Here is a 22,091-nt window from a genome sequence, read left to right on the forward strand (position 1 = left end):
AGAAAGCAGAGTTCCCACAAATAAACTCAAAGGCTCTTTGAGCTTATTTGGTGAAGTCTTGCTTTAAATAATATCACTATTACTGGGTGATGTTATGGGGATTAATAGGCCTTCCAAACATAGTTTGTTTGGCGCATGCTGAAATAACAGTGATTATACTTTACTTTGAGAGATAAGAATTCTAATTTGTTTTTACTTTGAGGAGGAGTGGCTGAGCTAAGAAAAATATAACTTTAAATATCCAAAATGTGTATCCAGTGCTTCACTCATATTGCATTGCTAATTCAGTATTGCTTCTTTGCCTATATGACCTCAACCCGGGGGTGAGATTTTAAGACCTTGTGCATTAGACTAGGAGAGACCTTCTTTTAATTTTTTTTAAAGTTAGTTAGTGATAAATCTGCTGAATAATGCTTTATTTGAAAGCCATCACCTGGTGAGTTATGAGTTATAGTTTATATTTATATATTTTTATATATTTATATACATATTTCACTGAACGAAATAACCAAAAAGCCTGAGACATTTTGGGTTTCCTTTTTCCTTCCTAGGACTACAAGTTAGATTAGGAAAAGTCAAGAAATGGTGGAAGTTTAGCAAGAGGATGGCCCTAAGATTGACTCCTGGAGGCTTTAATGGCAAAGCTCATGCAATTTCCCATAAAAGCCAGAGTACAGAGCAGATTTGAAAGTCACTTGGTTTATTAGTTTCTGACTTTCCACCTGTATAATGGAAGGGGTACTCTTACCTCTCGTTGCCTCATAAGGCATGGCAAACCTTAAACAATCAGATGTTAAGTGAGAAAACTATTTTTGCCTCCTAAAAGGAGAAAAGAGTATTCACCTGAGTGATATTACAGTGTCTTCCACAGTTAGGGGGGAAATTCCAAAAGTCATTGTGACTGTTGGGTTTATAGACCTTGTTTCTAGTCACAAATCGACAGGAAAATATAGGGGCCACACATTTCAGAAGACCAATGCCTTGGAATGACTTATTGGAGCAGGATGAAATCTTCAAAGACTTAGGAACCTATAAAATATTTTTGGAGAAAAAGTGTGAGTTTTCCAGAGTGACAAAATTTAATATTTTATTTTCTCCAATGAATTGATTAGCCATGAAAATGACTATAAAAATATTAGTAGTTTTTCCTCTTTACCAATAATCCTTCTTCCCTCATGCACAAATCATTTATTTTGTCCAATTAGAATAGCTTGGTAATCTTAAGATATTTGAGTACATAAACCTCTGTTAGGTAAGTTAAGAGAGTGAAAAACAAATCTTGTAGAAATTGTGTCGAGTAGTGGAAAACTCCGGGCCTTTTTTTCTGTGGAATTCCATGACCAAATGTTCTTCCCATAGCAATCTTTTCTTCACCATAAATGTAGCATCAATCCTTGGTGTTTAAAAATAATAATATTTGCTGCTGGCAAGTGAGCCAACATCTGTAAGTGCCTGGACCAGCATCTGTCATGTCTCAGTGACAGCAGGTGGCTTTGGTTCAAAGTGCTCTGTTTGGACCTTTAATTCACTTCAAAAGAAACGAACCCTTCTTCATGCTTTTGCTCTTTGCTGAGAAACTCCCTCACAGATTCATCTGAATAAATCCTCCACAGCCCTCAGGACCAAGTTTTATCTTCTCCAAGAAGCTTTTTCTTCCCACTTTTGTAAGCATCCATTCCCCCTGCCCCCAGCTTAAACGTCTCTTTCTTTGCCAGAAGGAACTCCTACAGTTTAGCACTTAATCCAGTATACACTTGGATCCGTTATTTAATGATTTTTCATGGGTTAGGCTTGGATTCAGCACCCTTTCACTTCCCAGAGGACCCAGTACAGTGCTCATAGCTGTGGTAGCTGGTATGTTAGAACAGCTGAGAACTGATAATGGACCACATCCTCAGGGCCATGTAGTTTGTAAACTGTCCAGCTCTAGGGAGCACCAGTCACAATGTCATTTACTGCATTGTACAACCTGCATGTCCCCTTGGCATGTATAGGTGGCCTGTGTTTACACTTACTGCATTATATTGGCTAGTCTGGAGAATCTTTCCCACTGCCTCCCTTTCCTGTTTATTTGTTTCAGTGGGGAATTGAAAAAAAAAAAAAAAAAAACCCTTCCGTAACCCTTTAGGACAGTGTTTTTCAAAATGTGGTCCTAGACCCATCCTTGCATCAGAAAAACATGGGGTTCTAATTCAAATGTAGGTTCTTTAGCCCACTGAATCCTCCTGGGCACGGGGCTGGAGGCTTGAATAAGCAAGACTGATGATTCTTACGCACTTCACTAAAATCTTAGGAAATGATTGCTGAAATGGCTTTTCAGTAAGGTGGAAACTAGTGCCTCAGAGGGGTAATACCACTATCCTTAATGTGCACTATTGTAAACCTTTCCTTATTTGTTTAAATTCAGCCACGACTTAGTAGTTGCTCCATTGTGCCAGCCACAGTGGGAGAACCAGATGTGAAAAACAGGGCCTTTGTTCTCAGGGTCTAATAATCTATGTAAATAGTGAAGTTGTATATAATAAATATGTATACTTACACAGACCTGTCTGCATACCTATACATTCTATATAGAGAGATTTGGTTAAAAATACGTTCTCAGTAGTACAGGTCTGTAAGATAGACAGTTTGTAGAGCTGAAACGCATCTTAGGGATCACATATAGCTCTGTACTTCAGAGGGACTAGATCTCAATACTTGAGACAGGTATTTGCATAAGAGAGATGAGCGCTAATGGTACAGTGGAAAAGGCTCTAGACTTAGGGTTCAAAGTTCACAGTTTTGGGTTCAAGTCAGAGTTCTGGTAAGCAGTAAATGATAGTTACTTTAATTATAGGAAAGATAAGATTATTGGTTAGAGTGAGGCACATTTTAAATTCATTTACTAAGTTTTGAGTAACTTAAATTTATTGTATATATTATATATACCACATAAATATTAAAATGGAAAATAAGTGCCTTAGCTTTATGTGTCAATATTGGGTCAATACTTTCTGTAGGATATTTAAGGAAAGGTCAAGAAAAGGAAAGACCTCATTTTTTGACAGCTATCCTATGATTATTGCTTTGAAATGTTATTTTAACAGAATACGTGGCAGAAAGGAATCTTTATTTCACCAGCTTGGCAGAAAAACAACCAAAAAGCCATTTTCATTTGTGTATTTCTCCAAAATGTTACTGTAGTTAAATTTTTTTATAGTATAAAAAATTATGTTCTTTTTTTTCTTTTGGTCACATTCCTGTCATTTGAACATCATTTCTCATTAGATAATTGGTCTTGATTAGAAGATTGTGGGGCCTTCCTTCAATCTGTGCTGGGCCTACTTCATATAGAGGCGTAGAAATTTATTTTTATTCTTTTTTTTAATTGAAGTATACAATATACAATGTGTTAATTTCTGGTGTACAACATAGTGATTCATTTATGCATATATATGTATATTTCTTTTCATTTTCTTTTTCATTATAGGCCCTTCTGAGGCATTGAATATAGTTCCCTGTGCTATATAGTAGGACCTTGTTGTTTATCTATATATAGTAGTATCTGCAAATTCCCAGCTCCCAATTTATCCCTTCTCCCCCCATTTCCCCTTGGTAACCATAAGTTTGTTTTCTGTGTCTGTGAATCAGTTTTTTTTTTTTAAATAAGTTTTTTTTTTTAAGGTTCCACATGTAAGTGATATTATATAGTATTTTTCTTTCTCTTTCTGGCTTACTACACATAGTATGATGGTCTCCAGGTCCATCCATGTTGCTGCAAATGGCATTATTTTATTCTTTTTTATGGCTGAGCAGTATTCCATTGTATGTGTGTGGGTATATATGTATGTATACTATAGCTTCTTAATCCAGGCATCTATCTGTACGCATTTAGCTTGCTTCCATGTCTTGGCTATTGTCAGTAGTGCTGCTATGAACATTGGGATGGATGTATTTTTTTGAATTAGTTTCCTCTGGATAAAAGTGGCATAGAAATTTAGAACAGGAAAGGAACTGCATATTATCTAGGTTAATGTCTATTTTACCATAGATAGCCATTAGGACAAAAATACCTGGCACATGGCAAGTGTGTTAGAAATTTTAGCGACTATAAGTAGTAGAATTTGAACCCAAGTCTTCTGAATTTCAGTTTGGTAATTTCTTCTCAGGTGTTTCAGAGCCTAAAGGAAATTTGAGGAGTCTCTTCCTACTTAATTCATTTCATTCATCACCCTCCACCTCCCATTACCTGCCATCCTCTGAGAGTCTTTCCTTTTTTACCTCTTAAATCCCAATTACTTGATTCACTTCATTCTTCTTATGTTCTGTCTCCACTTTCCTAAAAGTGGAGAACACAGAATAAATTCAAAGAAATTGGAGGTTACACTTTAAAACTTTTTATTTCATTGTCCTCATCAGGGTCAGCCTGAGGTTTTCTGCCATCTTTTATAAAATTTTTGCCTGGCTTAATTCTGATTTTTATTGCCTTCTCTGTGCAGATACACACACAGGCTTATTCTGATGGCAGCACTATTGTTTCTTCATGGCAAGATTTTCAAAATTTCTGGAAGCTTTAAAAGCATGGAATAAAAACTTGTGTGTGTAAAGGGGTGGGCGGAAGGAGGGGGAAACAGTGGAAACATGCCAGATTTTGGGGCACCCTTTAGAGGACTAAAGAATTTACTTCTTTCTTCTCTTGTTAAATAGATGCAGAGGGAAGAAAACAAGGTAGCATAGTTTGCTCATAAAAATGAGCAGGTTTGGGAGCTTTATTTAAAGATGTGAAGGTCAGGGCAAATTCATGAATATAATTTGTGCCCCTTTCCCCTCCAAACATACTCTTGCTGGGAGAGGGGGGAAGACCAGTGAATAAAAGCATCTGGCTTTAGAAAAGTAAGGTATCTCATTTTTTTCCCCTGTTCTCTGCCAGTCCTCTGACTTCTGTAGTAGAGGCTGACGGAGGGGAAGCGTTGGTATGTAGGACAGTTGGTAGCCCATCTTAAAGCGGGGTTGTTTGCACCGTCTGAGAGCCTGTGTCAAGGTGGAGTGTGCAGGACAGAGTGAGGGGCTGGGCTCTTGGCTTTTCTTCCCCTGGCCTTTGTCATCAAGCGTGGCATCTGGAACTGTGGAACTTGGTAAAACACCGGTAGAGTCTTGGTGCTGTTGAATACATGCTTTGAGATTTACAGCTAACCGATTTCTAAATCCTCTAAAACATTTGAATAGCTTGATAAAGGATGCTATTTAAGACTTGTATAGTATTATATGTGTTCCTGTATATATGTGTGTGTTTCCTGCCACTGAAGTGCCTGGAAAATAATATTTGTTGAAACAAAACAGATGACAATATGAAATTTCGCTGATTACTTTGGTTTACTACTGCCTTTTAGGCTGTGTGTGTGTGAGACTTCTTGATTTTTTTCCTTTTATTGTGTAGGATTATTTGATTTCATGAGACTCCCACTTTTTTTTCTGCCATGGTTTTATAATCTGCATGTGTTTTTAAAGTTACTTTTTATACAAAGAAAGTAGTGATATCCTTTTAATAACAGGCTTTATAAGGGAACAACCTGATTTGCTTTGTTTTAACGAATCTTTCTTTCCTTTTTTTAGAGGATGTGAAGCAAGTTTTTGGACAGACCACAATTCATCAACATATTCCATTTAACTGGGATTCAGAATTTGTGCAACTACATTTTGGAAAAGAAAGAAAAAGACACTTGACCTATGCGGAATTCACTCAGTTTCTACTGGTGGGTCCAACTCTGATAAAAAGTTAAAAAGAGTGAATAAAACTGGGATCCTGATGCAGACTTGCTAACCCTGCCGAGCCCTCCTACTTGGAAGCATTGCTTTATTAGTATGTAAGAACCACAGGGTTCAGTGGGCTCTCCCAGACCCTGTAGACCCCTTCATGTTTAAATGACATACAGACGGAGGCCCCAGGAAATCAAGCACTTGCTGAAAAGTCACATAAATCAAGAGGGGCAAAACCAGAACCTGGACTCTCGGCTTATGACTGGTTCCACTACTTACTATTTACCAGTATTTTGTTTTCCCTTGAGAAATGGACAGATGTCGTCATCAGCATTTAATGGTGGAATCACTCCTCCTGAGGCCTTTTATAGACAAGGCACTGGGTCTGGCATTTGACTGCACGTTGGAATCACCTGGGCAGCTTTAAGAACTGTGGTTGTTTGGGTCCCCCACCTTGAGAGATTAGATTTGATGAGGGAGGGAGGAGGGGGACAGCCTGGGTGTTGGCTGTTTAAAGCTTTTCGGGTGCTTTTAATGTGCAGCCAATTTTGAGAATCACTGTTTGAGGGCACTTGCTGTCCAAGTCTGGGGTTCAGCTCTGGGGGAGTTGTCTGCAGTTCTGGGATAGCCCTGGCCCTGTCCCTCCAGCCTTTCTCTCTTTATTGCCCCCATTGCGGTCATTTCACTGGGCAATAGATGATGCCAGTGGACTAGTAGTGACAAACTATGATTGCAGTTTAGTTTTCCTCTTGAAGCATGATATTAAGACTGTGTTAATTCTGATATTAAAGTTTATTCATTAGAGGTCAATACCTATACGATATGTAGGCCTTTATGATAAACCACTCTTCCTTTTGGATTTTAACGCCTTAGTTTTGTTTCTCTAACAATTTAATTTTATTTATATTTTATTAAATATAATGTTTAAGAAGATTTGTTCAAGGGAATTAGTTTGCTGTTTAAATTCTGGGTCTTGAGGAAAATTTTACCAGGGAAACCATCTTTTTTTTTTTTTTAATTGAACTGTGGTTGATGTGCAGTATTATGTTGCTTTCAGGTGTGCGGTATAGTGATTTGACACATGCACCTGTTATGAAATGATCATCACGATACGTCTGGGAACCCTCTGTCCCCATACAAAGCTATGACAGTGTTATTGACCACATTCCTTGTGTTGTCTATGGCATCCTTACGGCTTATTTATTTCATTACTGGAGGCGTGTACCTTAGTCTCCTTCACCTGTTTCACTGCTCCCCCTCCCCAGCCTGTCCACCCCTCCTGACCACCTTCTGTTCTTGGTTATTAGTAACATCGTCAGCAGGTATCCTGGTGCCCCTGCTTCTTTTGTGTGCCTGAGATCTTGCCAGAGCCTTCTGAGGAGTGGCTGGAAACACAGTCGTGGGGTGGGGGCGGCGGGTACAGGGCACACAGACACCACGCCGTGCGCTCAGTCAGCATTTTGTGGTCTCCATTCTTAGGCACCAGCATGTATAGTAGGTTGACTTTAGTAGGTGCTTCTTTTTGTCTTTTACTGGTATCGTTATGATATATCAAATGTGTCATGCTTTTTAGTTTGCTTTTATTTTCCCAGCCTTTGGAAACTTCAAACAAGATACCTTGAATATGCCTGTATGTGTGTGTGTTTTTAAACATGTTACTGTCTATGAATTCTGTTTGCGGTTCTACATAAACATAAACCTACTTGAATAACTCAGGTGGAGAATGGAATGTGAGTTGTTGGGTTTGTGCTGTTGTTTACACAAGACGTTGGCGCGCAGTAGGAAGTGGTGTTCATTTTGATGAGGAATAATTACAATAATGCTATTGAGACAAATGCCTCAAATTGACTTTATGGAACACAGCCTAATTAACTTTTAGTCTTAATGGGATGTTAGCAATAGTGAGGATGATCGCGTTTCCCTTTAAGCAAGTATCAATTATGCTGAATTGAGTCGGCTGTAAACCACTCAGCTGCTTCTGGGTCTTCCTGAAGATATGGAGGAGCCAGAGTTGAGGATTAGATGATTCATGGATCACTGATTAGGTTTCCAGCTGCAACTTGTAGGACATTCACTTATATTTGACTCCGCTCTTTGATGGTGAATGCAGTGGGATGATTTTGACTTTGTAGCCAGAATTCAAGTGCTAAACTTTAGTTCCTAGAGTCAAATGGTTTTGGTAGATAATTGGGGTCTTTCTGTGTGCCACACCAGGCCTGGATTTAAAGGAATTAATGGATGTATCATGATCGACTTGATATGAATGTCAATGAGATGCCAGTCTTGATGTCTACCATTGGCCCCCCTCCCCCCCATTCAGATGCTTTCTTGGCTTCCTTTGAAGTCTTTTCTGAATGAAGGTGGAGCTTCAGACCTCAGCTTCACATACATTGTTTGCTCTTTGGGGCTCCTTGCTGGATGCAGGGAACTTCTTAAAGATGTAAGTGAACTTAATCTCCTGTGTTTTGGACTCTTGCTTTGTTAAGCATGTGCCCGCCTTTCTGCTCTAGGGCAGGGCTCACAAATGCAGGCAGCAGCTCCCTGGCTGGCACCAAGCTCATGAAAGCAGACACTTGCTGCTTGAGATGTGAAAGATCGGCCACCATGCATGTCCCTACCTGTCACCCGAGGAGGAAGAGGAGCAACCATAGGGTCAGCTGAGAAGTGCTTGTGGTTTCAGGGAGCCTGAGCCTTTTGTCACCAACACCTGTCAGTCCCACTGGAGGTCCTAGAGGGGAGCTCAGGTTGGCCCCAGCCATCTCAGCCTCACCCCTGTGCTTATGTATGGACAGACACCTGTTTGTGATCGGTGTGCAGTGCCATTCTCTGCAAGGTTAATTTTTTTCCCTTGACTTAAGTGTTTTAGTGTATCTAAGCCAGTATGAGTTTGTGTTAAGCCACCATGTGACTGTGAGGACTTGATTTGTTCACGTGTCTGCCCAGGTACCATCTGAGGTGGTGCTGGGCATGGGCATCAGTTGAATGCTGAGCTGAATGTCCTGTTCTGTGCTTTGGTGCTGAAATTCATAAAGTGAAGAATAACTTTGATACACTGTGAGCTTAACGTTCTAAGCCTCCTTTATACTTTGTATCTAAATGGTAGCCTTGAAGCAAGTAGCAGGGGCACAAAGCCTCTTTCCTAGAGTCTGTCCCTCACTGGTAGGAAAGGATTTCAGAAGAGAGTGGGGCCACAGTCCTGTTAACTCCATCATTAGTGCTATTGCATCCTCTGCTGCTATTTTTTATGCCCAGTTCTATCATCTCCACTTCACTGCATGAGTGAATGTGAATACAGTTTTATATGTGGGTGTGCATGTATGTGTATTTTAAAATAGTCTGTAAAGCTTTTCACAAACCTCTGCTCTCAGCTTCTAGAGCAGAGCTCTAATTTTATGGTTACTAGGTGAAAAATGGATTATAATATACTGAAAACAGTAGATTTAGAAAACAGCTTGGAGAGATTTTCCTATTCTATTCTGATGGAACTCCTATTCATTAATGATATTAACATAGAACTCTCTACCCTATTTGGAAGTATTTCTTGTGATTATTACTCGCATTGGGGCAAAACCACCCAATTCAGTAAGTGAAAGAAAGTCCTCTTAAATATTTCTGCCAAATTATTCTGTAGAGTCGGGACTAAGAGTCACTCTGAAAAAAAAAAGTAGTAATAGTAACGACCTTTATGGTTTACAAAGTGCTTTTAAATATTCTATTTCTGATAATAGCATCCCCCAATACCCTGAGAGGTAATTATCATTATCCCCTATTATATGCAAAAGAATAAATAGACTCCAGGGTAAAATTTTGCATTTACAGGTAATTTTATGGGGAAATACTCATGGCTTTCATTAGATTTCCCAAAGGAGTACCTTAGAAGAGTTCAGAGCAACTGTTCTAGAGCTTAACTTCTTCCATAAGATCACAGACATGTGAGGGGTTAAAAAATATGTTGTTACCCCCGTCCTCCGCTATACTGTTTCCAGGGCCATGGCTGTGAAGTTAGTTTCTGTTCCTGGAAGGGGCTTTGCTTCTGAATAGATGTGTACAGTCATGCATTGCTGGACATTTAGCTTTCCTTATCCCTACCCATCAGTTGCCACATATGATAATAAAAAAAGCTGTGGTAGAGGTGCGTGTTACTGTTGTTGCTAAATACTTTTTGGTAATGCTTTATAATTATGGGTATATATTTCACATATAAATTATTACGATTTAAAAATAATCTATACATTGGTGTTTCTAGTGGCTCCAGTCTCAGGATAGAAAAGTGTTGAATTGCTACCCAGTGCAATATGCCTGTTAACTGGGAAACTGCTGCTGATAATGACCTCTCGTATAGTATTTTAAAGCTTAGAAAGTGTTTTAACTTTACTCCTTACAATCACCTTAAGGAGTTGCTGTTGTGAAAAATGAGCACAGAGAAGCTTGGAATCTTCTGGATTTGTTCCAGATGAGACAGGTGGAACTGATGTTGGTTTTAATTTTCCTAAATCTCTAGCAGTGTTTTTCAAATTTTGTCTTAAGTTTTTCCCAAGTGATTATTTTAAAAGGCTGAGCCCTGGGCCTCTGTCCCCACCAGGGGTCTGATTCAGTAGTTCTGGATAGGGCCTGAGAAACCGCCTTTTCAACAGGCATCCTGAATTGTGATGCTTCAGGTGTCCGAGGGCCACGCATTGAGAAACATTGGCCTTGATGGCAGAAGCCTGATTGTTTAAAAGCACTGAGTCTGGTGTCCAGGTCTTTATTCTAAGGTTGATGGGGAGCTTGGAGAGGCAAACATGATCAGATTTGTGTTTCAGAAGGACCCCGCCGGCTGTTGTATGAAAAGTCAAGGGGAGAGGGAGACCAGCTGGTCACTTTCTCATCCAAGAGAGAAATGGCTGTGGTCTGAGTTGGATATTGACATACTGACAGTAATGAACTAGAGAAAATGGATTTAAGAAAAGTCAAAGGAACAGGCCTGACCAGGCTTGGGGATTTACTAGGATGAGGACAGTTAAGGAGATGCAGAACTCAGAGCTGACCCCTGTGTTTTAGGCTCGGGAGGGTGGTGGTGGTTGAGTGAGGTAGGGAGCATGGGAGGAGGAGGTGGAGGAGGTGGGTGAGGGGCCGTAAGGCCTGCTTTGTGTGTGATCCCCGTTCACGTCTGCATGTTGCCAGGTTGTCTCCACCTCCCCTCCTCAGTTCCTTGGACTTCGGGTACTATAGGAGTTCTACGCATGGCCCCACAGGCCTGGGCATTTCCAAGAAAATTCTGTTCCCCACTATATGGATCCAGGAAGTTTATTCTGTTTCCAGAGGCCCCCCTCCTATTTGCTGTGGGAGGAGGAATCATCCAGAAATTAGCAGCGCTCTAAATTGGTGGAGAGGCCAGATTTTGAAGTTGGAATTCCATTTGTTAGCCAAGAAACAGGATAACTGACGAGCGAGGGAATGGGCTAAAAATTCTCTCTAATGACTTCTCATCAAATACAGTTTAAAAGTGACGTTACCTGACCCAGCAGAAAGCCCCAGTCACAGTGGTGTAAGTGTCTGACGGTAGCTTTATCCAGGTCCTCCTTTTGTCAGGAGACAGATGATGAAACCCAGAGGGGTGACTCACAGGTGGTAGAGCTGGGAGTAGAACCCAGGAGTCAGAGCTGTGTCCAGTGCCCAAGACCGACTGTTCACAGCGGTCAGGAGCCTTGTCGTCTGATCACGTGAGCCCCGTGACAGCCCCGCTGGGTGCCAAAGCATATTCAGGCCAATAATACAACTGAACAATTTTGGTTCTTTTTGTTAACTCAAGTTGACCAGTATTTTGGCTTCTGGGTCAGTATGGCATACAGATGAGCCCAAGTGTTTTGTGTAAAATAGACATTTGGGTTATTCAGGTTCTGAGCCCCAAAGGGTAGAGGTCTGGAAGTCAGCTGCTCCCAGGTGCTGGGGTTACCAGCTGTCCCTTTGGGGGCCAGAGAGTCACCACTCCCAGTCAGCTGCTTTTAGTCACAGGTTTGCAGCCATGTATGTCAAGGTGTCCTGGTATAAGACAAACTTTGATCACAAAAGGCTGTGCTTGTTGAAGAAAAGAAATTGTTTCCCCACCACCGCCACTAAACAAAACAAAATAAAACCTTCAACCACAGCAACATCAGATTCTCCAGCTTTGGAACTGAATGAGCATTTCGGGTATTAACAGAAAGCAGTGCCTTGTAGAACTTCTACTGCATGCAGAAGCCGCAGTGGTTTACACAGGCTGGTGGACCACTGACAGAGTCCTTGCTTAGGCTCGACTAACCCAAGCCATTTGTGCCTCCCCTCGGTCCCCCAATTTGCCATCTGTGTTAATTAAAACATCTAGACCATGGGCCTTTAGCAGCCAGAGACCATGATTATATTTGCACTTTTAACATGTGCATGCTTTTTATGTTGATTTTAAACTGGACCAGTTGGGGTCTGCAGCACAGCTTTGGTACTGCTTCACAAATGCAGCGCCTCTTGGTGTTCCGAAATGAAACAATGAGTAGTAGTAGCTAATGTTGCTTTGCCCTCAGCTTTTCCAAGAGACGAGGTTGTGTTTTGTGTCCAAATGGGAGCCAGTGCTAGTTTGGCGTTGGGTGAGCAGAGATGTGGGGAATAGCCTGGTCACTTGGAGAATTAGATGCAGGACTCATTTCATTCACACTGCACTTTCTGCTCTCTGGGCAGAAGAAATCAGAATTCATTGTGCTGTTGTGTCCACGGTGTTAGTCAGCTTGCTGTTTTGTTGAGTAGCCTGGTGTGCAGGCTTTTACAGTAACATCCTGGTAAAAAAAAAATGAACACTCCATACAGCATCTCCCCAGCTGATACCCACTGTGAAGTTTAACGTTAAATCAGGAGAGCAAGAAAATTGAGATGGAAAAGCTCTGTACTGGGTTGCTGCCGAGGTGTCGCTGTGTGTGCGGTGTACATGCAACACTGCTTCTGAAGACTGCTTGAGTGAAAAGCCCCACCCAGTGAACTGGGGATGAAATTTCAGGTCGAACTCTCAGAATCTGATTACATAGGCTGAGTGTTCGGCAGCCCGGGAAAATGTTGCGAGTGTACACTTATCTCTGTACCTGTTCCATTGCCAAGTTTCTGTTTTTCTAATCTGTTTAAAATTATGTGGCTCTTTATTTTAACTAGATTTTTTTCTATCGTATTAGCATAGGATTATGAAAATGATACTTATATATTAAATAATATAGGTTCTGATACTTGATGTAATACAGAATTTATTTAAAATAGGGCTAAATGTAATACCATATTTTGTAAGCAAACCTTCTTTATACATTTTTATTCCTTGTTTTCATTAATTACCTGCATTTTCCCCAGAATTATTCTACTACCACCCCTAAAAAGCAATTCTTTTGAATTATATACCTTGTTGATAACCCATTTTAATTAACATTTTAGATAGACTTTTTAAATTTCAAAACTGTGGGAAACACCAAAATGCAAAGTAACCAGGGGTCTGTTTGGCATTCTTGGCTTTATAGTGTAAGTCATCTGGATCTGCTGCTTGTTTTGTGGGTCTGTTGGTGGTTTTTTTTTTTTTTTTTTTTTTTTTGTCCCTGATACATTGTTCTCAGGCTGAAGCACAAACTCGCACATCTAAAAGAGGTGGAGAGATTTTTTTGCATTCAAAGTATACTCACTTGAAAATTGGAGATTATTAAGGAAATGACAGGCCTGGAACTATTAGAAGCATGAATGTTAAACCTAAAGTGGTATAACCCCGATACGTGTTTATTTCTGTACAGCTAGCAATTTTGAAGAGTTTGATTTTTTTTTTCTCCTCAGCGATCTGAATGGGTGTGTTGAAGTAGTTGGAAACGGCTACAATAGAAGTCTATTCCATTAATCATCGTGTACCAGAGTAGAAGGAACAGAACACTGTTTACTGGCAAATATTAAAGAGAATTTGGGCCTCCTTTCATGTGCTGGAGCAGAGTTGCCTTAGAGAGCTGTGCAGCTCCTTGCCATGCGACCTCCTGGCCTTCGGTGAAGGAGGGCTCTTCTCTTGAAAGTCCTTACTGTCTCCATCAACAGCATTTAGTGAGCACCCTGGGGCCTGTTCCTGATAAGAGCTCTCTTGGCACAGCTGTGCCTTCATCCAGCTCTCTGGGTTTTCCACGGGTCTCAGGCCCTCGATTTTACGGTCTCCGCTCACTTATTTAGATAGCGGTTCCATTTTTGTCATCTGCCTGCTCTTTGTACGTATTGTGGGATGATCTCATTCATTTCTACAACCATTGTTTTTCCCTTCTGGTTTTTGGTAGACCTTCCCCTAAACGTAACAGGCAGTCCATATAGGATGGGAAGTTAGCTCTGGAGCCAGGCTGCCCGGCTGCACGTCCAGTTCCATCCTCAGTGTCATGTGATGCTCACTTGCTCTTTGCCCTATTTTTCCGTCTCCAAAGTGGAGGTGGTGGCCAGTCCCACCTTACAAGGTTGGTGAGAGGTGAAGCAGAATGCACCTGTCCTGGGAGCATAGCATGCTCTTAATAACAGCAGCTGTTTGCCTTTGGGTTTTTTCCCCCTAAAATCCTATTATCTGCATTTCCCCAGATTTACGTTTCTACCTGTGCCTCTGGTTTTCTTTTGTTTATAGCTTAATTTTTATTTATAACTTGAGCCCAGCTCTTTCCAACTTTCTCATTGTGATTAACTACTCATCTCTTTTCCCATAAGTATTTTCTTTTGTGGTGGGTTCTCCTCTTTCTCCCATCATCCAAGATAAGAATTCATTAAGAAAAGCTTGCTCTATTTTTATACATAAATCATCACTAAAACTTTTTTTTAACATCTCTTTTTCAATTATGTGTCCAGATCACTTACGATCATCTTACTTACGAGTCTACCCAAGGCAGCGTAAGTTAGTGGTTAAAAATCTTGGTTTTGGAATCCGACAATACCTTGATAGAGATCTCAGCTCTGCCACATCCTAGCTGTGTGGCTTTGGACTAGATACTTAACCTCCCTGAGCTTCAGGTCCCTCTAAGATAAAGATATTATCACCTGAGAGAATTATCATGAGGCTTCAGTGAAATACTGTCTCGGGAGTTCCTGGCGTAGCCTCAGGCCTGTCGGAAGTGTTCCGGCTGGCACTGTCTCCCTCCACCCTGTCTGGTCTCCGTCACTCTGTTCCTGTGGCTGGTTCAAAATGACTTTGCTGAATTACTATTCCTAACTAGGTGATTTTTTTGTTTCTTTGAAAGACTCCGAAGAACTTATATTGGAAGGGACTTTAGAGGGTTTTAAATTATTCACCTCGACAAAAATCAAAGCTCCTTTTTGTTAAGTGCATGTCGTACATGACACCTAGTGTTTACCAACCTGTACAGTAAGGTGTTGCTGGGGCTCTGAGATACAAACCCCCTTCCTTAAGCCCTCCCAGGTAGGAGGGTCAGGGCTGATATTTGATCTCTGCCCATTCTGGTTCCAAACTTGAGATTTTTGTCATCATAACATATTGCTTCCGTAAGCCCTGCATTAAAATAAGTAAAATAAATTCCTTGATACAAATTTCTCAGCTTGCAGTTGAATAGATATCTCCAGTGACTGGGAACCTGCTCCTTTGCAAGGGAGCCGCCCATCTCATTGCTGAATAGCTGTGCAGGCTAAATACGTATGTGTTTTGTGCTAAAGCCCAGTCCCTCTATTTTCTCTCCGTTGTTTTGTTCTGTTTTTTCTTTTTTTAAAAAATACAGAGAGCTGGTCTGACTTCTTTTTTACCTGATAGTCCTTTAAACCTTCAGATATTTGAATGTAGCTGTTGTCTCCCATCGTTCCTCCCTGCCCCGACACATAGGACAGATTTATCCATTTTGGTCCCTTGCACTTTGCAAATGAACATTAACTTACGTGTGCTCTACACCACACATCCCAAGAGCTCTCTGTCTCAGTTAATCCCTCTGGGTTCAGATCTAGGAACCTTCAGGGTCTTTGTAGCCCTAAGTATGGGTTAGGTCTTCCTTAGACAACTTTAGGGGTGCCCATGTGGAGCTTTGATTTTAAGTCACTCTGCTGTAAGTAGTGAGCCTGGATATTTATTTCAAAGATCATTCATTCTCAAATTAAGTATTTACAGAATGCCTGTGTGTTAGCTCCCCAGACGTCCTTATGGGTCTTGCTCCCTCCTTGGTCTCTTGGGATTGTGAATAAGGCGAGGAGAAGGCCTTTCTGATTTGGTTTCTCTCCTCCATGGTGTCTGCTGTTGTTGGGGGAACACTCCTGGTGCTGGAGAGCACGTCAGAGACCTTTGTCTTAATGAAAAAGCTTCAGGAATTTTATTGTTTTCTCACGAAAATAGGCAACATAAAAATTTCAGGCATTGGAATAATTTAAAAACAGATTGGGTGTTTTTCTTTTCATAGCTCTGAAGATGCCTGTGTCAGATATGTTTTGTAATCAAATTGCTGGCAGCGCCATTATCCATACAGGCTAGTGAGGTGTTAGGAGCGGGGCGGGCCCCCCTGGGTTTGTGTTCCAGCTTTGCTACTGCTGGTCAGTGGGACCTTGGTTTCCTCAATTGGTGCAGTGAGGGCAATAGTAGCGCCTGCCTTCTAGTGTTGCTGTGAGCATTAAATGAGTTTTTACTGTGAAGTACTTTAGAGCGGTGTCTGGCATGTAACGCATGCTCACTCAGTGCTGTTATTCTGGTCGTTCTATCGGTTGAGGTAATAGTTTTCATTTTTTCACCCAGAGGAAGAAACAGGACGTCAACAGATGTTCTTCTCCATCTTCAGTAAGCTACTTTTAAGTTTAGGGAAACACGTAATTAGATGTTTTCCCTGTATCTTACTATTTAGAGAACTGTCTGGGTCCAGCTTCCTGTTTTTCTGGGAGTTTATAATATCCCCAATCTTTAAGAACTGTTGGAAATGTGTTCTCAAGTAGTTCTTCATTAGGTTTAAAGGTGCTTTCTTGGTCCATGATTGCGGGAGCCCCGGTCGTAAGTGTTTCATTGTTCACGGAAGTGCCGGGTGATGCCGTCAGTCCCCAGGACAGAGGCGCCCCCAGTCCTGGCCCTGCGGTGTGAGCTTGAGCACCCCCGTGCATGTCCGTTTCCCAGTTTGACGTTTCGGACAGGTTGCTCTCTGCGTTCTGGCTCCCTCCTCTCTGAGGGGATGGAGTGGCCAGGGAAGGTGATAACTGCTTTCGGTATAATGACCTGAGGCTCCCTAAGACAATTTTAGTTATAAACTAGGGGAAATGGTAAACAACTGAACACACCCTTTGGTGTTGTTGAGAGTAATTTTGGCTTCCGATAGGTAGCTTTAGCAGTGGGTCTGGCAATTCAAAAGAGACTGTGTTCATTTACTTCCAATTGAATGCATGCTGTGGTCATTTTTCACTACAGGGTGTTTAACAGTTGGTTCCTTCCTTCCTCTTAAGTTGGAGACACTTGTACTGGGGACCCCTTTCTGTTGACTGCATTGTGATTTGTTCACTCAGTGGTTTTATACAATACCTGTCACTGATGAGCGGGTCCATGGTTTATTGCACGCCTAGTATATCTGAAGCATCCCGTCCACACCATAAGCAGGGTGAGCAGACACAGTCTCTTTCCCCTGGCCAAGTTGGGGAAAGACAGGAATGTAAACAAGTGATTACTATGTAGGATGGAATACGTCGTGTCTTATCATTGAGGTTCAAGCAGGAGGCCACGTGATCAGGTCAGTTGTTTTCAGTTTGGAGGCCTGGTTATATTTACCTAAGTGGTGGCATTTGGGTTAAGGCTGGAAGAAGTGGTAGGATTTCAGGAACTAGAGAAGGAGGCTACCCATCTATGCTCCTGAAATGGTGGTGGGAAGAGTGTGGACCAAGGCCCAGATGTGGGGAAGGTCTGGCCCGGCTGGATATGGGGTGCTGGAGCCAAGGCTGAGAGCTGCTCCTTATTAGGGGCTTAAGTGTGCTGCTTCAGAGACAGGTCTTTGTGATGAAAGCTTCCTGAAGAGGGAGATTGAGGTCAGATGAGAGATTCTGAAAGGCAGCTGTTGCTGTGTGCAAGGTGGACTGCAGAGGTCAGAGAGGACAATTGGGCCCATGGTGGTCATTCAGACAGGGGCTGAGCAGGGCCTGGACCAGTAGTATCAAGAGTGAAAAACTGCATTTGAGTGAACTTTCAAAGGTCCAAGTGACTTAATTTAGTTACGTTTGCTCTGGGGGAAAGGAAGTTTGAAGAATTGAAAATGACATTGCCAGGGTAGCTGACCGGGAAAACAACATGCTAATAGGTAAGCTTTGAACTTAAGAGAGGGACCAGATTTAAGGACTGGGTAGGGGACATATAATGGTGGGTTTAATGAGGCATAATTTTATGGCCTTTACCAGATACCCACATGGATGTATTCTCTAAGCAGTTAGAAATTCTGGCCTGGCAGATAGAAGTGTGAGACTTGGATCTGAGAGTCAAAAGCCTAATAAGAAATCTTATCATAAGTCCTGGGGAGGGAGGCCTTTGCCTCAGAGAGTCTAGTGAGAAGACCTGAGGACAGAGGGTTGACAGATGCCTCCCATTTAAGGAGTGAGTGGAAGAGGCACTAGAAAGATTAGAGTCCCCGAGGAGAGTCCCATGGGGTAGGCTGGATTGCAACTGGCGGATGCTGTAACTGAGAAGAAGCTCTTCAATAGGATAAGAACTCTGATTCTTTTTTTTTTTTTTTTTGGTCTTTTTAAAATTTTTTATTGTAGACATTTTCAAGTTGCACAAAAATAGAAAAATGTCATGACCACCATGTCCCTGTCATCCAGTTTCAGTTGTTAGCAATATTTTATCAGACTTCCATAGTATAAAGCCATATCAGACTCATGTCATTTCTCCCATACTTCAGTTTGCACTACTTCATAAGGACAGTTAGTTCTGATAAAACTATGTCATTATCTTAATCACCAAAGTTAAAAAAAAAAGTTAATTCCTCAGTATCAGCTAATAAAACTTTTTTGTTTAAATTTAAAAATCCTTGAGAGCCATATCAGTGATGCCTTTTAATTTCATAGAGATTAGATCTCACTCTAGGGGCCCATTTGGGAAATGAGCAGAGTGGCTTGAGGAAGATAAAACATACTCTACAGAAGGGATGTTTCTCCTACACGGCACATGATATTGTTTTGATGGGAGGCTACGTTTTATTTTGCGTATGCACTTATCCCCTGGGAATAGCAACAGAAGTCTAAGAGTGAGCTTCCTGTCTTTAGATTGTATGAATTAAAACATACGCCACACTTTCTCTACTTCTGACCCAGGTACTGTCCAATTCCTAGTTCTGCAGCTTTGGTTCTCAACTAGGACACACAGCCCTCTCTGGAGACATTCTTGGTTGCTGTGGCCTCAGGAGAAAGTGGCTTCGGCATCTGGTGGAAGGAGAGAGGATAGGGATGCACTGGACAGCTCCCCATAGCAAAGGCTTAACCTGCCCAAAACACCAGTGGTGCAGAGGAACAGCATATTCCAGAGTAGAGCCACCCTTTTCAAGCTGTTGCTACTTGTTTGTGAACCAAGTTACCGTTAAGCCTTTCTCTCTCTTCTCTGGAGAGAGGTTAACATCCCTGTAGGTGTTTCTCCTTTGATCATCACACCACCCAGGCAGGGTGTGGCCAGATCTTTGAGCCTACCAAACATCATTCCAGTTTTTATTTTCCTTGTGTCTTTGGACTCCAGCTGAGCAGGACGTGATTTGGTTTCTCTGGGTAGGAAATTGAAGGTGGAATGTACTTTCTCAAGACATGTTCCCCGATCTGAGCAAAGTTCTCTCTTTGGAAGGGGACAATAGCTTGGGAGTGCTGCTGAACAAGTGTGGGGCTTAGTGAATCAAGATAAACGTATATTTCCTTACCCTGATTTGAAACTGACCTGTCATTTGTAGTAATTGAGAAACATAAATTATTTCACCTTCTTTATTTGTAGGAAATACAATTGGAGCATGCAAAACAAGCCTTTGTTCAAAGGGACAGTGCCAGGACAGGAAAAGTCACAGCCATTGACTTCCGAGACATCATGGTCACCATCCGCCCTCATGTCTTGACACCTTTTGTAGAAGAATGTCTAGTAGCTGTAAGTTGTTACTTGCCCCAGTGAAGTAGTTTATTCTACCTGGTGTAAGCTCAGTAACTAAGGGATTGTAAGGACGAGTTTACACATTATGTAGAGCTTTTTCTGTTTAAACACTAACATTGTCTTATTTTCTTAATGAGATTGCATACATTACCCAGCTTAGAGAGTGTGCTTTGCCAGTTTTAGTTAGTAGTTAATTTATCTGGATAATACGGCATATCTTAAAGAAATGTGTTCACTGATTTTTTTGAAAAAGAAAGAACAAAGATATTATCGCATATTAATTTGCTTTATTTTTGTTTATTTTTTTCTTTATATTTTGAAGTAAGTCAAATGCTGATCTTTGCTTTTACCTGTTCTCCAAGGCAAAAAAAAAAAATTGTTTTAAATAGTGCACATAGATAATTCCAGTAGTCAGCAGAATAGAAGCTAACCCTAGATTGCCTCAGTCAGTCAGCATGTGTGTGTTGAGGAGACAGTGGCATGTGTGATGAGCAGAGCCCGCTGTCCTGTGTCATGGAGCTTCCCTCTTAGTGGGTGTCCAGCCACTGTCCTCCCTCCTGGACCCCGAGGTGCCCTGGAACATGCCTCAGGGGTGGTTCCCATGCCTTGATCGTAGAGCTTAAACACCGTCAGGGATATTGTTGAAAACACAGGTTCTGAGGTCTCTTCCAGGCCCACTGAGTCACCATCCGCAGGCGGTGAGGTCCTAGAACCTAACTGCTAGGAGATTGTCAGGATGGTCCCTCAGTTTGGGACCCTACGCAGTGGAACTCTCCTTTTGTTCATCCCAGGAGGAGGATGTTTTGAGTGTTTTCACGTCATTTACTTCCCCACAGTGCTTACTGTAGGCAAGAACTCAGGGTAACTTTTCATTTTTCCTTTTTTTTCCCCTAAAGTCCCTCTTTTTGGGGACGTGGCATTCTGACAAGTCCTCTTCCTCTTGGGCACTGTGTTCATTTAGCTCCTTTTCTCGGCCTCCCTTCCCTACGCCACTCTAAACGCTCATGTCAGCTATTTCAAATGATTACCAAGTGAAGATTTATGTGGTTGTTACCTTATAAAGAAGTGCTTTCCTAATAAAAATATTTTGCCTTGTTAGGGAAGGATAGAATTTGAAACCCCAAACTGAATTTCCATTCATAATGGACATGCTGTCTGTTGCCCCCGTGTCCCCGTGAAGAAATATGGTTTCTTACAAATTCTGATTATCAGAATTCTGACCAGTCTTAACTCCCATCAAAGCATATGACATCTCATAATTTTACCATAATATGCTTGTTTGTTAGAAATCCTACCAATGTAAAGTCTGTATTTAAATGATTATTTATTAGTACTTAAAAGGATCATGACAAATCATGATAATAATGTTAGATTGACCACTTGCCACAGTATGCTTGTGTTGGTATAATAGTTTTGCGCATATAAGCATACACATGTGTACGTGTGTATAATACAGTTTCGCGTGTCTAAGCCTTTAAGAGTTGCTCATTAGATGAAATAAACAAACTTATAAAACATTTCCAATTGAAATTTGAACTCTGTAAATTACTACTGGTCCTGTTGTTATAATCCTACACATGTATTTATTTAGTTTTCCAGGATTTGTGTGTGGTGAGTACAAGTTCTGGTCATGATTAGTTGCAGTTACTTTTAAAAATCATTTATAGCTTTTTATTTTAATGTGAAAGAAAAATACTTATGGCCGTTTCTTCCCATACATGTTTTCTTGATTACTTCCAAAACTGGCACTTGATATGTGTACTTCTGAATCGTCTTCATTCTATAAACCCTTTGTTTATTTTTCTTCTCTCCCCTCTTGTTTTCAACTTATTTGAGGCTGCTGGAGGTACCACGTCCCATCAAGTTAGTTTCTCCTACTTTAATGGATTTAACTCACTCCTTAACAACATGGAACTCATTAGAAAGATCTACAGCACTCTGGCTGGCAACAGGAAAGATGTAGAGGTGACTAAGGGTGAGTGAGAATAAATCTGAATCCTTGCCTGCAGGTACCTTGGTATATTATTGGGGTGAAGAAGGCAACCAGGAGTTTGTGATAGATTTTTCTATCCCACTGATGCATCTTAACTTTATGGTACATGTGTGTTCTCCGTCCTTTGATCAGACAAACAAAACAGTCTTCAGCACATTTTAAATAAACCCAAGACAGTCTTTGAATGAGGGAACCATGTAACTTTCTTAAATGTTTTCAAATCTTGCTAGAGCCTGAGCTAAATCAGCAGCTTCTGAAGCGGCCTTCAAAAGTACACAAGGAATTCCATAAACT

At 41.2% G+C, this 22,091-nt stretch overlaps 1 protein-coding gene across 3 annotated transcripts in view; it reads left to right on the forward strand.

Annotated features, from left to right (window-relative positions):
* Nucleotides 1–22,091, forward strand: part of SLC25A13 (solute carrier family 25 member 13) — a 179,820-nt gene that overhangs the window by 85,741 nt on the left and 71,988 nt on the right. For all 3 annotated transcript variants that reach the window (XM_010972366.3, XM_010972374.3, XM_045508640.2), the window contains 3 exons: nucleotides 5,593–5,732; nucleotides 19,655–19,801; nucleotides 21,641–21,779. In XM_010972366.3, coding sequence (XP_010970668.1) covers nucleotides 5,593–5,732; nucleotides 19,655–19,801; nucleotides 21,641–21,779 — 426 coding nt within the window. The remainder of the gene's footprint in view (nucleotides 1–5,592; nucleotides 5,733–19,654; nucleotides 19,802–21,640; nucleotides 21,780–22,091) is intronic.

Source organism: Camelus bactrianus, chromosome 7, assembly GCF_048773025.1.
Source record: "Camelus bactrianus isolate YW-2024 breed Bactrian camel chromosome 7, ASM4877302v1, whole genome shotgun sequence".
NCBI lineage: Eukaryota > Metazoa > Chordata > Mammalia > Artiodactyla > Camelidae > Camelus > Camelus bactrianus.